This window comes from Sarcophilus harrisii, chromosome 1, assembly GCF_902635505.1.
Source record: "Sarcophilus harrisii chromosome 1, mSarHar1.11, whole genome shotgun sequence".
Taxonomy (NCBI): domain Eukaryota; kingdom Metazoa; phylum Chordata; class Mammalia; order Dasyuromorphia; family Dasyuridae; genus Sarcophilus; species Sarcophilus harrisii.
Genome location: NC_045426.1, coordinates 218,147,770 through 218,166,256, shown reverse-complemented (window position 1 = coordinate 218,166,256; position 18,487 = coordinate 218,147,770). Strand labels below are relative to the sequence as shown.

Sequence of the window (18,487 nt, the reverse complement as noted above, 5' to 3'; positions counted from 1 at the left end):
CTATAGTATTGTATGGAATGGAAAGGCTGAAGGAGAAAATATATGGGGTGCTCATCTATTGGAGAATGACTAAACAAATTATGCTGTGTGAATCTAATGGATTTCTATTGTGCCATAAGAAACAATGATAAGGATAATCTTAAAGAAACCTGGGAAGACCTCTGGAACTGATGCCAAGAGGAACAAGCAGAATCAGGAAAAATATTTGTACAATAACCACATTTTTAAGTGGACAACTTTGAAATATTATAAAGACTCTTCAATATAATGACTAACCATGATTCTAAAAGACTAATGATAAAGAATGTTACATACTACTTGGTAGAGAGATGATAGATTAATGCACAAAATGAGACATATTTTTGGACATGATCAATAAGTAAATTGGTTTGATGATGCTTATTTATTGTATGGTATTTGTTTTGTTTTGTTTTGTTTTGTTTTGACCAATGTGTAGAGGGAATGGGTGAGAGAAAAAGAAAAATAAATACTTTCTAATTAAAAATACTATTTTTTTTCCAAAAGAGGAAATAAAGACTTTGGGAAACAGACCACAAGCTTGTTATAGAGACAAAACATAATAATAGTGGGGTATTCAATCTTTAAGATATCTTCTGGTTGCTTCCTCTCTGTCCCAAGCTGAGTAGATAGCTTATAAATATTATATTTAATAATATTAACAACAAACTAGCTTGGCATTTAAATAATTTTATCCTTTAAAAGGTGCAGAAACCAATGAGGGAAACCAGTTCTAATGTTATTTTTATCAATAGAAGGGAATTTGTTGCTGGCAATAAAATGATGACAACCTTGAAACACATGGTTATCCCACTTCAGAATTTTAGGAAAGAGAAGGAAAAGAAAGTAAGATCTAATCTGATATACACTCTAAAATTTAGGAGAGATCTTGAAATCTCTTTGATTTTATAAAAAATATCTTGAAACTTAATTAAGAAAAAGGACAGATAGAACTCTATAGGCTAAAACAGTATAGAGGAAGCCACCTCAATAAGGATGAGTTGCTCTTATCAAGGAAATTCTGTAGTCATAAAGAGAAATTGTTGAATGAAGAAAGAAATGATTTAAAGAAACCAATAAGGATACATTGGAAACTCGTAAGCCAACTTCAATAAAAAAAAATGTTTTTAACACTCTTACGTACAAGAAATAGAAGCAAGAAGAGAGCATGGTTCTGTAAAACGTCAAAAGAGCTAAATCTTAGAATTTAAGCTGAGGCTGGCAAAGGACAATAAAACAATTTTATTGTTTAAGCAATATTGGCTAAAAAAGGAGGATCAGAGAAGGTTCAGGATCTCACTTCAAGGTGGATCCAATGAGATGATCTTATTCCTGGAGAGGGAAGAATAAAAAGAGGAGGAAGAAAGAGGAGGAGGAGGAGGAGTCTCAATTCCAAATCCAGTGCTCTATCCTCTGCACCACCTAGCTGCCTCAAAGTCATATACTTGTGTTCAATGAATAAACTTAAAAATTATAAATGAGGTGACAGCAATTTTTATTTAAAGAAAAGATCTAGGGTTTAGTAGACAAGTTCAATATAAGCTTACAGTGGTATATGACAATCTAAAGGAACATAATATAGCAGAGTGAGGAAGGCAGGATATACAGAAGATTTGGACATATGTATAGTAAGTAGGAAAGGAGCCAATAGATAATGAAAGACTTGAACCAAGTATTCCTAGTTCTATAAAAAAAAATTTTTTTTTCTGATTCCTTCCTTTGCAAGTAGTTCCTCTATTTACCTCATACCAAAAATTAACTAACTTTATTTATTTGTTTATTTTTATTTACTTATTTGTGTATGTGATGTTTTCTTCCCAATAATATATAATTTCTTGAGTGTAAGGACTATTTTGTCTTTGGATTTCCAGGACCTAGCACATTATGGAGCCTGAACTCATGAACTTGGTTTTAGACCTAGTCTCAGACACTTATTAGCTATGTAACTCTGGAAGTCACAACTTCTGTTTGCCTCAGTATCCACATCTCTAAAATGTAGATAATTAGACACTTACTTCACAGGGATATTTTGAAGATCAAATATCACAAGGATATTTGAAGATGCTATTTATAATAAAGCATTTAGTACAGTGCCTGGGATGTAGTAGGCATTATATAAATGTTTATTACATTGGCCTTCTCTAAACAAGCAAAAAAAAATTAAAAGATGAATAAAAAAAACATTTTGCTACTGGAATAGCCTTGTCTTTTATAAAACTGGAAAATGCTAACCCTATTATATTTACAACAGTTAATTTCTTATTTCATTTATGTAAATTATGCAACAGAATCTTAATTTTTATGTTTAAGATAAGATCAAAATAAGCCACAGTGGTTAAAATATTATATTGGTCCTTTATATCATGTCTATGATGAGATCAGAATCAAGAAACATGCATAATTGTTGGTGGAATTATGAATTGATGCACCCATTCTGGAAGCTATTTGGGACTGTGTCCAGAGTGCTATAGCACTCTGCATACCCTTTGATATAGCAGTGTAACTATTGTTGTAGTCCCAAAGAGATCATAAAAGAGAGAAAAGGATTCACATGGACAAAAATGTATGTTTTTAGCATTTTTGAAGTGGCAAGGAATTTGAAATTCATTTGATGCCCACCAGTTGGGGAATGGCTAAATAAATTATGGTATTATGGATGTGATGGAATGTTATGGTTCTATAATAAATAATGAGTAGGCTGATTTCAGAAAAGCCTGGAAAAACTTAGATGAACTGATGCTGAGTGAAGTGAGCAGAACCAAGAGAACATTGTACACAATAGCAGCAAGATTATGTGATGATCAGATATGATAGACGTAGCTCTTCTCAGCAATGTGGTGATTCAATGCAATTCTAATAGATTTGGCATGGAAACGTCATCCACATCCAAAGAGAGAATTATAGAGACTGAATGTGGATTGAAATAGAGTATTTTCACCTTTTATGTTTGTTTGCTTTTTTTTCTCTCATGTTTTTTTCCCTTTTGGGTCTGGTTTTTCTTGAACAACATGACAAATATGGAAATATGTTTATGTATATGTAAAACCTGTACAGATTGTTTGTTGTCTTGGGAAGTGAGGAGGTAAGGAAGGGAGAGAGAAAAAATTTGGAATACAAAACCTTACAAAAATAAATGACGATGACTTTTATGGAAATGTTTTGTATAACTTCACATGTGGTTTCTTAATGGGAGTTGGGGCTGGGGATAAGAGAAAATCTGGAACTCATAAGTATTAAAAACAAATGTAAAAAAGAATTTGTTTTAAATGTAACTGGGGAAATTATCAAATTAATACACTTAAATTAAAAGTGAATGTTGAAAACTATCTTTATATGTATTTGGAAAAATAAAATATTATTAAGAAAGAAAAAGAAAAGAAAAGAAGCTTCACAAATTGGACCCCAGTGGAATGACATTGGCAAGACAAAAAGAGTTAGAGAACAATCTGCTTCTGGCTTCAGTCACAAGCAACTTATGTGGAAAAGCATGATCTTAAGTTGAGTATCAGTCCCTTCAGAATGTCTTTTCTTTGATTCCCTGGTGATGCTATTGTTTTCAGTTATAAAGTAATTATGTATCCAGAAAATTAACTTTTTTTCCTCAGTTGAGCTTTATTGGATTAATGTTATTACCACCATCATCATCACCATTATTTAAATGAAGAAACCTAAATGGTTGTATTTGTTTGATAGAAAAAAATCTAACGTTGATGTTTATTGGGTAAGAATGACCTATCATTCATATCTAATGGCTCCTGGTTTTCCCTACAGAGAAGATCACAGGTTTACTACTATCCAGACCAAGGCAATCACTCACTGCTGTGTTGTTTTCTGTATGCACAGAATTAGACCACTAGTATCAGACTCAAATAGAAACAAAGTCTGATTGTTGTGTATTGATTTAGAAAACTACAAATTAACATTATCTATGTTGTATTATACTTACTTTGTTCCATTACTTTGTTCTATTTACATTTTACTTTGTTTCATTTACATTTATTTACTTTGTTCCATTTACATTTTAATCAGTTTGACTCCTCTGACTAGACCATGAGGACTTGAGGAGAACTGTAACCTCTGGGAATAATTTGATTGTAAATAAGACTTTGGAGAAAAAGGATAATTTTACCTCCTTACTTCCTCCATGGTATTATAAATAATTCATTAGACTTTTAGGGATCTTTGTTAAGCTTAGCATACTTGGAACTGTTCTGGCCTCTCTAGAACTGATAATATTGACATGTCATCTCTAAGATTTTACCTTCTTCCAAAGGGCTTCCCTGATCTCTGGGAGTTGGACAGCTTCAGACCAAATGTAATGCTTACAGTAAATATAAAGGAGTCTTATAAGAGAGTGACAATATAAGAGAGAGTCTTATTGGTCCATCTCTGCATCTGCATCAGCACTTGATAATTCAGTAGGAATGAGAGCGGGAAAGGGGAAGAGGAATGACATCCCCTTTAAAAGGGACCCCTTCATCAGTTTTGAGAGAATACAAATCACACTGTACTGCCCTTTTTGCCTTTCCCTTTCATCTTCATCTCCTATTTTCTGCCTCATAATTTCTTCTACTTTTCTTCCATCATGTAATAGTCTAGGTAGGTGGTGGGGAAGGGAAGGGTTGAAGAAGGAAGGAGGGAATGGCAACTATTTGGCACACATGAACATACAAATAGTTTGGTACCTCAGAAACAATAATAGGCTTGGGAGTTAGAAGACCTGGATTTGAATGACACTTCTGACTTTTCTTAACTATGTGATTCTGGACAATTCACACCTTTCTAATTTTTAATTTTTTCATCCATAAACCTGTTTCATAGGGTTATTGGCAGGAAGGCCTGAAGGTTCTATAAAAGATTTATTATGATGATAGTCAGAGTTGGGGCATCTGATTACAATTGAAGGCATATGACTAGGATTGGGATACATAGATAGAATTTGTTGAGGAGTCAAAAAGTCATTTCAAATTCTCTTTTCTCACTTGAAACTCTTCAGGTAGTAAATGACCACTCCTTTGCATCCTAGCATATTAGGTGACTCCTCATAGTTGACCTATCATTATTATGTTGTCTACTATGGACTACGGGGGAAATTTTTATGATTCAAGAAAATAGTATTTATTTATTGTTTTAGAAGTCAGTTTATAGAGCTCTGAATGTTAACATAATACATGGAGGAGAATAGAGATCTGACAGGGGACATTACTGTGACATAATGAGAAATCAAAGAAAGTTTTCACAAGTACTCACCTAGCAGCCCAGGGTTGGGAAATCTCCAGGAATCATTGTATGTTGAATACTGTGGGTGGCTATAAGGACTTCCAGAAAACTCACTCCCTATATTTAATGAGGAAAGGAAAGAATTTGGGGTTTGGGGAGAGGAGAGGAAGGAAAAGCAGAAAAGAGAAAGAGGAGGAAAACCATTAATTAATTTTTTAAAAGTCACACAGTTAAGCTTTGGAATAAAATCAACATAGTCAAATAAATTCTGAATTCCAATTTGAATTGAAGTCATATTTGGTCAATAACATGAATTGAGAATTAAAATTACTTTAATAAATTAAATTATTCCACTCAGATCCAGCTCTGGTGCTTCTCTGTGGCTTGGAAGTGATCCTGAATGACCTTGAAGGCTACATCAGCAGAAAGCAGAATCTTACCAACACAGAAAGTGTGGATCCAGACTCTGGATCTGTTATCAAAGGATCAGCCTGCTAAGTGAGGAAAGGCTCCTCACCAGAAACACTATTAAAAGATGACTTTTGTTGAGTCACAGAAAATCAGCTAGGAGTACAGAGTTAGAGCTGTAGAAGTAAGCTAGTCCAACCTCTACCCTTTGCAGAGAAGCTGAGGCTCAGTATTAATTATGATAATACTGGCATTTATATATCATTTAAAGGATTTCAAAGTGCCTTATATATGTTATCTCATTTGATCAGTTTAACTCTTGTTAATATTAACTCCACTTTAGAAGTGGGAACTTTGATGCTGAGAAAGAATGAATGATTTCTCAGGATCACAAAGGAAGATCCCTTCCAGTTCTAAAGCTATTATCATCTGATGCTCCGAGTCAGCTAAAGTAAATGTTTTAGACAGAATTCAAATTTAGATTTTCCTGATTCCAAGTCCCAAACTATCCACTATATGACCACATTGCCCCTACTATATCAAAAATGGTAAATCATTTCAAATCCTGCCTCAGTTTCTTCATCTGTAAAATGTGCTGGAGAAGGAAATGGCAGACTACTCTAACATCTTTGCCAAGAAAACCCTAAATGGGATCAGACCTGACTGAAATAACTGAACAACAACAATAACAGTGGAATCTAAAATTAAAAGATCTTCTCAGATGGGTGTTTACAGAAGCATTATTATAACCAGTTTGTGGAGAGACCTATAAACCTTTAGTTTTTAGGGAATTGGAACTTTGGGCTTTTGTCATTCTATCAATTTCTCACAGAAATAGAATAATGGGGGTAACCTTTCTGAATTGCTTCAGTGTGAAGCAAATCCTTCTGATTTTTCTTAAAATAAGAATTATTGTTCAACTTTAGCATGGAATCTTTCTTAATATTCCGTAAGAATGGGATAGTTGAGAATTGTGTATCTTTTTTCTACTGGTGTGATTATACCAAGTATCACGATTAATTTTCAAATTTTAAAAAAGTTCTGTGCATCTTATTTTAAAAAATGAACTTTTGATCATGAGGATTATATTGAAATATTTAGTGGTGGTATACTGAAGAGTCAAAATAATAACAATAACGAGCATTTGTATAGTGCCCCCTGTTTGTCAGGCACTGCGCTAAACACTTTACAATTATTATCTCATTTGGTTCTCACAACAATCCTTTGAAATAGAAGCTATTACGATCTTTAGTTTACAGGTGAAACAAATGTAGGTTAGGTATTTTCCTCAAGATTACACATTTTCTAAGTGTCTGAGTGAAGATTTGAACTCAGGTCTTCTTGACTCCAGACCTACTGCTTTATTTACTATTCCACCATTTTCTAGTGTAACATGCTGTACTAGTTATAGTCCTGATATTAAATGGTTTTGTGTAACTGTTTGATACCATGTGATATTGAAATTGGTGATTTTGTTTGTTATAAAGGACAGTATTATGGTTTGATGGTTATTATGCAATGATGATGTATAAAAATGCAAATGATTTAATAAGATATGAAATTCATTAAAAATGAACTAAAATTAAAAGGTCAGAAACAAAATAATTGAAAAGGAGTGGAAACAATTGAAAAAGAGTAAGGAAGAGGGGAACAAATTATAGAAAGTAGGCCAGGCAGAGGATGGCAGAAACATAAAGAAAGAGAAGGGAGTAAGGAAAAGAAATGAAGTGGAGATAAAGTCCATGCTCAACTATAGATAAGGCAAACAAGAATAGGACTCTATAGAGAATGGTAATTAAAAGAAATAAAGTGCTGGAATCCTCTCTAATGACTTGAATAAAACAACAATAACTGTGAAAACTAACAGTTACAGTGGAAACCAACTTGCCCAGGCAGAGATTAAGCTATGCCTGCCATACAAAGACCTTGGGAAATAACAGAGAGCCTTGTCAACAAATGAATGAATCAAGGGGTCACATCTGCAGCAAGGCTTTCAGCTTTCCTCTGTGCCTGAAAAAGATGGGTTCCCATGAGTTTAGAATGGGATGAAGTAGGAATAAGAAAATATCTGCAATGAAAAATCTCTGTTGAGTGATTGGTGCAGCCATGTAAGATGGAATGTAAAAAATGATGTCAAAGGACATTGCTTTCCAGGAAAGAATTTAGAGTGAAATGACAATAACTGATCTGGGGATATGAGAATAAATCTGAATTTAATCTGTAGAGGACTCTAGCTTTAGTTATGATTTATAGTTGAAATCAAAAGGTGATTTTTGTTAAAGCAGAGGTTTAACTAACTACTCTTCTACTCAATAAACTCCAATGGCTCCCTATTACTTTCAAAGATCAAATATAAATATCTTGTTTTGTATTTAAATCCCTTCATAGTATGTTCACAAACCATCTGAACATTACTTCCCTCACTTACACTGTGATTCAGGCCTCAAAACCATTTTTACTCCTCTCTATACATGATATTCCATTTCCGATTTCTGTCCTTTGCACTGGTTGTCTTTATTCTTCTATAATGAGCCAAAGAGTTTCTGCTGGCATGAGCTGATTCTTCCCATAATCCATCTGTTTTTAATTTTGTACTTCTTTAACTATGATCACCCTAAGATCTCAGATCCTAGGATCCTCATTGTCCTTTCAAATACATCACCACCAATGAGTAATTCAGAATCTCTTGTGAACCTCAAACACTTTTTGAATAGCTTGTCTATTAAAGTGAGTAAACTTTGGACCAACTAATTTGAAGTAAGGATAAGATTATGAATCAAGAGATGGGCAATAGGTGGATGAGATCCTTTCTTTTTTTTTTTTTTTACCCCTAAGCTTCTCTAAACCGAGCTCCATGGCTGTAAACAAACAAACAAACAAACAAATAAATCAGTGAGTAACACCAAGAAAGGGGATCCCAGTTCAACTTTATTCTGAAATAAGCATTTTCCTTGCTGAAAAATAGCTTGGAGTCCTTATGATCCTAGAATTGTTACCTAGAATTCTAAACTGATAGAGAACTGTGAAGGATTGTAAATTATCTTATAGGTTACAATTACCATAAGGCAAGTACAGTGTTAGTAACAGCCAGATAACTTTTTTTTTTTTTTTTTTTGATTTCCTGAAAACCTCTAGGTAGAAGATCTGGCATAATTTCATAAGTTCAGATGCTAACATCAATGAAAGCCACAGAATATGTAATCCACCCAATTAGAATCAACCAACATGCTTTTTATCACCTTCCTGATGTCATGGTTCTCTCTGATAATGAAGGACAAACAAAGAAGAAGAAGAAGAAGAAGAAGATCTCTCTTCCTTGAAATAATTATGTATTGGACAGCCCATCTGACCCTTTAGTGAGCCTAAGAAACTAGTTTCTTCCCCCCTCCGCCCAGGACATCCTATTAGCTCTGCCATTTTTTTTTTAAGAAATGGTTCCAATAAATTATCCTGAATACTCTGACAATCAGGGAAATCAGCAAGAAGGGAGGATTTGTTGAACATTAGATTGTGAACTTCTTAAGGAAAGGGATTCTCTTCCTAGTACTTAGGTGTAGTAGTAGTGGTGGTGGTGGTGGTGGTGGTAGTAATAGTAGTAGTAGTAGTAGTAGTAGTAGTAGTAGTAGTAGTAGCTTAATAAATGCTTATTGACTGATTAGAAATGTTTCCATCCTTCATTTAATAATTGTTTGTGAAACACCTACTAAATACTCATAGCATTCTTCTAGTTCCTAGGGGAAACAAAGCTTATTAGATAGACTGGAGCTTATAATTATAGTAGGGGATAAAACATCAATCTAAATAACTATACTTTTCTATACTTTTTTTTTCTGAAGCAATTGGGATTAAGTGACTTGCCTAAGGTCACCCAGCTAGGAAGTAATAACCGCCTGAGATCAAATTTGAACTCAGGTCTTCCTAACTTCAGAGCTGGTGCTCTAACCACTGCACCACCTAGCTCCCTCAAACTAAATAACTATAAAATATAATGTACGAGTCACTGATTTAGAGATGGAATAGATCTTGGAGCTAATCTAGAACAACTCTCTCATTTAAAAATGAGGAAACTGAGACCTAAAGAGATCTAGTAACTTGTCCCAAATCATAAGAAAGTGAGATCCTCTTTTTCCAGTTACAACCCAAGGTAACCATTTCATAATTAACTAATCAGAACCTGTCTGTTGTCTAAAGAGGGAAAATAACCCTTAGAAGTTCCTATTGATCAGTGTTGCCTTGAACTTTTCAGAAGAATCAAGAGAAAAAAGGCACAAGGTACCATTTCTGCAGATTCTTAGCCTATCTATATGCCATTGCTAATGTGGCCTGTTTTATTTCTTTCCAGTATTCACTCTGAAGAGTCCCTCCCTACAGGGAAGCTTGCAAATAAGAGAAAATGGAGTAGGTAGATATGAAGAAAGAAAGGAAGAAAGGAAGGAAGAAAGAAAAAGAGACAGACAGAAGAGAGATAGCCAAGGAGATAGATATATAAATACGTATCTAGATAGATATACAGGAAGTAGGTAGATACAAAGATAAATAGCCAGAGATACATAATACAGTGAGATTGATATACTTAGAAGAATAAGGAAGTAAGTAGATACAAAGATAGACAGATGAAAGTTATGTAGAGAGAAAGATAGATAATGAGGTAAATATATAAATCCATAGCTGAATAAATATATAGACAATGATAAAGAGATAAGTAGACACAAGTACAAAGATACATAAAAACATAAGTGACAAAAATATATTGATAGATTGATGACACACAGGGGGAGAGGGGGAAAGAGAAAGAGACAGAGACAGAGAAACAGAGAGGCAGAGACAGAGAGACAAAGGGAAAGGGAGGAGGGAGGGAAGAAAGGAGGGAGAGAATCTTCTCTGAGAAACCCAGTTTGAGAATGTTGGTCTCTGTTCATCCCCTTTGCAACTCACAATGACTGTGCATTATCCACAGCTTTGCAGTGCCCACTAATCAGTAAAAGATGCTAGTTTTAAAAACAATAAGCAGCACTCCAATGAATAGCAATGAACAGACATTTCATTTCCCAATTCTTTTCTCTCTTTGGCCAGCCCCACTTACTACTAGTCCCCGCTCACCCCCCTCCATGCAACCACACGCGCACACACTCACATCTAGAGGCCTCTCTGGGGGACGCTCTAGTGCCTGACAGGCTGAGGCTTCCAATTCTCTGTTTTTTATGCCTCAGTGGTCAGGGTGTCAGGTTTCTGCAGTACAGACCAGCCAAGAGCTCGAGGAGTCACTGAACACCATCAGTTCAGTGACAGTACCACTCACTTCATCCCACATACTCTGCATATCCATCAGCCATGTGAGCATGGGAGCACCAGAGACAGAGACAGTGAGAAAGACAAAGAGAGAGCGACACAGAGAGATGACGGAGACAATGACAAAGAAGATGGGGATAAAAAGTCACCAGTTCTGTTACTGCCGTCACAGGCCTTGGTCCAACAAATGCTACAGGAGTACAATGAAACTCTGAGATGAATGAACCCTGCATGAGTTCCTTGAGATTTCACCAAATAGACCAGAGTCCATCAGACATACTTCTTGGCAGCACTATTTAATGATCGGTAACTAAGAATAAATACTGTATTTAAACTATTCAGGGATGGAGACATGGAGGTAGAGAAGTAGAGCCAGAAAAGGTGTAACTCTGTTTAGGGCATATTATTAGACTTCTCATTATTTTACAGTAAAGACACTTTTCATTATGATTACCTCTTGGTAAAGAAGTTGAATCACTCACCAACTCGGCTTTGAATAAAGCTCATTTCTGAAAGTAAATGCTTAGGAGGGACACAGTCACACTAAGGCAATAGGGTACTAATGTCCTCAGATATCTTGGTCACTTAATGGATTACTAGATTTCCAAAACAGTCCTTTTCTGTTCATATAAATTAGATCGAATATCAAGTAACAGAATGTAGCCAAGTATTTTCTTGGGGTCCATTACCATATCTAGACCAGGCAATTATATTATTTCAGACACTTCCTTAATATCTCTGTAAGAAACCAGTCATCCACGTGAAAAGTAAGAAAACTCACTCATCCAAATTTTCCCAAACATCTGGATTTGGCACATAAAGCAGAAAAAAATGAAATAGAAATACCTGCATATTTAACTATGAATTTGAAAGTAAAAAAAAAAATCTGAAAAAAGTCTACAATTCATTCTTGGGCAAACAAGAATACTTGGAAGACTTAATTAAGTATGTGGCAGTGCTTTTCCAAGAAGTTTCACTACAAGAACACTTGTACAATTCTAAATTTTTTTTTCCAATACTCTGAGTATGAATGTCACTGGAATTGAGGGAGGAAAGATAAGAAGGACATGAAAATAAGAAAATGAATCCCCTATAACTACTGATGAAAGCTGGTCAGCATGGAGGTGAATAAATATTAATATAATGAGGAGGTTAGGATTTTGATAAAAATAGGCTTGACCATGATCTTGAGAGGAGAGAAAAATCAACCAATCAGCAAATATTCACTGAGTACCTCATATATGCAACTTTCCAGGTTAAGAGATTTAAAGTAAATAGAAGATGTATAGTCCTTTAGGCATGTCCATCTCAAATAGAAACAGATCCCTATCGTCCACAAATTGACTTAGAAAGCCACAAATTAATATTATCTATGTTGTATTTTTATTTATTTTAAAAAACATTTCCCAATTGCATTTTAATCTAGTTTGAATCACACTGAGGTTTAAGGGTGCTATTTTGAGTGGGACAAAAGTTTGCTAACCTTTTCAGTCAGCACCTACAACCTTTTGGACAAAGAAAGATAATGGACAAAATAACAAAAATACTAGAAAACGGAGAATAAATTACAAATGAGATGATACAGAGAAAAAATACTTAGTATAGTGGCTGGCTCATAGTAGACAGCTAATAAATGCTTATTGATTGAATTATTAATTATTCATGTCATTTCCTATAAGAGCCCTTTCCTGATTTCCCCAGTTGGTAGTATTCTCCCAAACCAAAATCACTTTGTCTTCTATGTGTGTTGTACTTACTCATCTGTCTACGTATTCACTCCAGTAGAACATTAGCTTCTGGAGGACAGGGAATTTTTGTGACTATCTTCCCAATACTTAGCACAAGTTGTATATAGTAGGTGCTTAACAATGGAATGAACACGGCTATTAAGGTAGAAATGAGTGTAATGTATTTGTGTAATACTGAATCGGTCATCTTGCCTGGGACAGAGAGTTCATATCTGGAAGGAGTGAGAAGGTAGAAAGCAGATAATGGAAGCTGGAAATGACAGATTAAGGAACTTCAATTTTATTCTGTAGGGAATCATTGAAGGTTTATGAGCAGAGAAAAGAGAAGACATGATGATAACTGGCCACATACATGAATATATAGATATGCATACATGTATATACACACAAAACATTTATTATATGCCAGATACTGTGTTAAGCAGTGGGGATAGAAATACACATAAGAACCACAGTCCTTGCTCTATAAAAGCTTATGTTCTAATGGTAGAAGACAATGCATAAAGAGGAGCTAAAAGGAGTAAGAGAAGGGAGTGATATGAGAGTTTAAAGATTATTTTGGGGAGAGGGAGGGAGAGAAAAAGAGAAGGAGAGAGAAGAGAGAAGAAAGAAATGAAGCAAGGAAGGAAATGAAAGAAGGAGAGGGAAGAAAGGAGGAAAAGAAAAGAATAATGATTAAGAGGAGAAAAAGAAGAGGAAAGAGAGACACTGAGAGAACAGAGAAGGGAAAAAGAAGCAGAACTCATTGTGCAGTTCAAGAGGACTACATGGGTAACTACATTCTAGATAGATAGATGGAGGACATATACACAATATATATATATATATATATATATATATATATATGTATGTACGTATGTATACATGTATATATATATATATATATATATATATATATATATATACATGTATACATACGTGTGGAGAGAGAGACAGACTACATAATATTTATCACACACACACTCACACACATCTATTTTGGACTCCTTTGGCAATCTGGTAAAAACTATGGGTCCCTTCTCAGAATGTTGTTAAATATATAAAATAATATTACAAAGGAAACCAATTATATTGAAATGTAATAGTCAAAATATTTTTTAAAAAGAAGTTCATTGACCCCAGGGTAAGAACCACTGATCTAGAATAAGAAAGTTGAAAGGCCATCTAGTTCAGGTCACTTGTTTTACAGATGACAAAACTGAGATGTAATGGGACTCCCCTGGGTCATACAGGTAGAAAAGCTGGGATTTCCTCCCACTCGAGGCCTCTCATTTCAACCCACTCCTCCTTATTCCTTCCTACTACCTCTACCTTTCCAAAAAGAACAGGTGTTTTTTTTATCACCTTTTGGTGAAGGAACTCACTGTAACTTTCTTAAATTAAGAATCACGTGACTTTCTATTTGCTTTCTATCGTTTTCTTTTGTGGAAGTAATCATATGGGCCATAAATTTCTTCAGCAAATTCCAATAACAATTATTATCCAGGGAGTTAAGATATGCTTGACTGCATGGAGAACAGGACTAAATACTGCACTTAGCAACCAAAATGTACACAGCAGCTTGCAGATTACATATTGCCATTTTGAAATAGCTGCACATATCTCAAAAAAATCTATTTTAAAGGGAACTGTCGACCATGCCAAGATGGCATAAAAGTTTAAAGTGTTCGATGAACAGCGGAAAGACCATTAGCTAAAAAAAAAAAATAAACTTACACAAAAGAATAAATACACAAAAAAGATTCAGGCCATCATTTTCATCACAGCTGGTAATCTATAATATTGGTGGTTTAATTAGATCAGCTGGGTTTCAGGTAACATGCAGGATGGCATTGCACACTAATAAATGTAAATAAGAGAAAATATATAATTACTGAGCAATAATGTGAGAAAACAAGCTATATTTATTCAATAGAACTCGTTTTCCTCCCTGAACGCTTGTTCCATTTACTGCCAATGAGCAGTAATAAGGGTCAGTCTATTGAAAAGAATGTAATCTTTCTTCATACTTTGAATGAGACCCATTTATTATTTTAGAACTGAGAGGAAAGTTCCTATGTACTTTACCAGTAATAGGAGAAATTACCAAGGAAAATTCCATTCTTTTTCTTTTTTTCCTTTTCTTTCTATTCCTATATTTACAAGAATAAGATCTTGCCCTCACCTGGATAATTGAAAGAATCTCTCTTTTACCAAATTGGACTGGTCATTCATTATTAAGAATCCACTGTGATTTAGCAGCTGATAAAATAGACTGTGTGTTCATAACCACTCGACTTCACTATGTCTCAGTTGCCCCATATGTAAAATGAGGAGATTAGTCTAGGTGATTTCTAAGGTCCCATCCACATCTTAAACAATAACCATCTATGTCCCCTGGTTCTTATTGGTGAGATTTTTGTCTTATCTTAGAAAGGACTATGTTTCAACTAACTGAAGCTTCCTCTAGCTTCCTTTACATGCCCACTTGCTGGGATCCCTGTCTCCTTCCCAGAATGCTTTATGTGTTGTCTTCCCCCTTAGAGTGTAAGTTCCTTGAAGGCAGGGACTTTTTGCTTGTTGCCACAGTGCCAGGCACATATAAGCTCTTAATAAATTCTCTCCTCTCCCCTTTTCTCCTTTACACTCCTCTCCTTTCTTTTGCTCTCCTTTTTCTCGCCTTCTTCTTGCCTTTTCTCTCTTCTCCTTTCTGTCCCAACACTATGTTAAATATTGGGGATACAAAGCAAAGAATAAAATCCCTCTCCAATTCAGAGTAATGATGAGAAGCCTCCTGGCCAATTACCAAGACCTCTCCTGCAGATCTGTGTATGAACAAGCAGTGAAAAGCCAGGCACCTGCTTTTATAAATGGACTAGCTCGTTTGCTTTGGTAAGGGTCCCCTCGTTTTAATTATTTATGATCGTGCCTCATGGTGTCCTAGCAAATATCTTACAGTATGTTTCATAAAAGTAATGAACTCTTGGTAATAGGAGACCCCACACCAGCTTCCTGCAATTAAATCATCACTGAGAAGTGGGTTAAAACCATCTGTTTGGGGGGAGCATCTTTGTTATTTGCAGATTAGTGAAGTGAGAATGAGCCAGGTGCTGCTATGTATCTAAACACAGCAGACACTGGAACACTCTGGAGTCTTGAAGAAAAATCCTCCTTGGTTGCTGCCCTGAGGAGGGCGGTGTATGATAAAGGAAGTTTTCTATAAATTTAGGGCCAAGATTATTCCCTTTTTAGAGTGTGGGAGTTTTGAGGGTGCTTGGGACAAGGGGATGGGATAGCCTGAAATCACCCAATAGTGAAATAGCTGTGAGAGTTTGAAGGGCATAGCCACTTCTGCCAGAGAAAGATTCTCCCTTTTCTGAGCAAACAATGAAATTCATATTGTCCACTCAGTCTATTTTCTCAATTAATTTAGCTGCCACAGTAATTCGAGTCCTTATTACTTACTTCCCACCTGGACAATATAACAATCTCTTAATAGAATTTCTGACTTCCAGTATCTCTTCTTCCCAATCCATCCTTCATAAAGCTATCAAAATGATCTTCCTAAAGCATAACTCTGATTATGTCATTCCTGTCCTACAGAACCTTCTATGGTTCCCTATTTTTTCCAGGATATGAGACAAACTATTTACTTTGACATTTAAAGCCAATCTATCTTTCCAGCTTTCTTGTACATTGCCTTCTCTTTATATATTTTGTGTTCTAAAGTGTGGCCTCATTGCCATAAAACTTGACCTTTCATTTCCTACCTCCATGTCTGGAATGGAATCCCCCTACTTCTTAAAATATTTAGTTTTCCTCATGGCCTACCTACCTCCATATGATTTTAATGCAATGGTCAAAGAGAACTAATGGAGCTCGGAAGTGATTGAACTTATCGTAAGAGTATCCCACATTTTAAAAATAATTTGATAGATTCAGTTTTGGATTGAATAAAACAATCAATTAATGAGTGGCTAGTTTCTTTATAAAAGAATTATACCAGAGTTTTTTTATAAATATATTGTTACCACAGTGAATTTAAAATATGATTGATTTCTTAAAAGTTTGATTTGCACACAAATGTTCAGGAAGACATTGATTGTACGAAATAAGTTACACTTATAATCTGTCCTTACCACCATGTTTTTATAGTTTTCAAACATCTTTGATATTTATTTTTAATATTCTTTTCTTTTTAAATTTCAAGTTCCTGATTTTCTCCCTCCCTCTTGAACTTTCCCCACCCACTGAGAAGGCAAGCAACATGATATAATTATTCATGTGAAATTATGGAAAACATATTTCCAAATTAACCATATTACAAAAAAATAAAGTGAGAAAATCTTATTCCAGTTTTCATTCAGAGTTCATTAGTTCTCTCTCTACAGGTAAAAAGCATTTTTTTTTTATCAAGAGTCCTTCAACATTGTCTTGATTAGAGTAGTCAGGCCTTTCAGTTGATCGTTGATCTTTCAGTTGATCATTTTAACATTGCTTTTACTGTGCACAATGAACTCCTGGTTCTTCATACTTCACTTTACATCTGTTCATGTAAGTCTTACCATGTTTTTTTTTTCTGAAACCCTCCCTTGTCATTTTCCATAGCTCAGTATTATTCCATCACAATCATATAACACAAGTTATTCAGTTATTCCAATTCTTTGTCACTACAAAAAGACCTAGTATAAATATTTTTGTACCTATAGATTATTTTTCCTTTTTCTTTGTTTTGTTTAGAATATAAACCTAGTGATTTGCCATTATCTTTTTATATTGTGTGTTCATGTGAGCATGCATGTTTTTGTCTCTCTTTGTGTATGTATGTGTATGTGTTTACTTGGACTTGTTATTTCACTGGTAATAGGAACTCCTTGGGAGGAACTCCTTCTCCTATAATGGACCAACATATGCAATTTATAGTCCTGGAAACATTGAGACATTAAGTAATTTGTCCATGGTCATATAAGTAAGTATGTGTCACAGCAGGATTTGAAATCAGGTCTTCCTGCCTCAAAAGTTGGCTGTTTATACAAATTATGTCTCTTCGTTTGTACTGTTATTAGTCATGTCATTTCAAAGTTCCTTAAATTTCAAGGGTCTCTCAAAAGTACCTAATAGAATAGAATTCTGTGTAGATTTGCTAGATTCTTAATAGATACTTGTTGACAAATATGGTACAGTGTGCAGAACATCATAGAAGCAAAAAATAACCAAGGTATTCACAGGTAGTTGAACTCCCCCATCTTTTATTTATAATCTATATATTTAGGCTTCTTATAAAGAAACATCCATGTTGTGTGAAATACAAGACTAATTCTGAAGTTGGAAAATTCAAACCACCTCTTTTTGACTTCTTGTTCAGTCCTCTAAAGGTCAAGGGAATAGGCAAATGATAAAGATCACAAAATAAATGAATTTTTAAAATGACTTTACTAAACACAAAGGAAAAAGTCATATGCTACTAGCATTTCCCCTTCTAATGTAAAAAATAAGTGTACTTATGCATCTATCAAAAATACAAAAACCTTAATTTAAGACATAAAATATAGCCTTTTCTTTCCTTAGAAATAGTTTGATTCTATCTGACTTGACAACTCACATGCCCATACAGCTATCAAAAAGTTGGAATGGAACTCTATCTACCACCAGTACTGTGCTTGCTTCGCCCAGATACAGAAAACAAGAGTTTGGAATCTTGGGGAGGGGGCACAGCCGTCTTTCAATCCTCTGCTGGTTCTGCGTCTTACTTTCTGAACTTTGGTATGAAGTCTCAACTGCCTCTCACCCAGAAGCATCCTTTTTTTCACCATCATAGTACCTTT

The 18,487-nt window shown here is 34.9% G+C and overlaps 1 protein-coding gene across 1 annotated transcript in view; it reads right to left on the bottom strand.

The window, feature by feature from the left end:
* The window catches only part of PAX5 (paired box 5), a 328,377-nt gene that overhangs the window by 13,670 nt on the left and 296,220 nt on the right, over positions 1–18,487 (bottom strand). Inside the window, exon 9 of the mRNA XM_031937170.1 lies at positions 5,269–5,355. Within this exon, the coding sequence (XP_031793030.1) occupies positions 5,269–5,355 (87 nt within the window). The remainder of the gene's footprint in view (positions 1–5,268; positions 5,356–18,487) is intronic.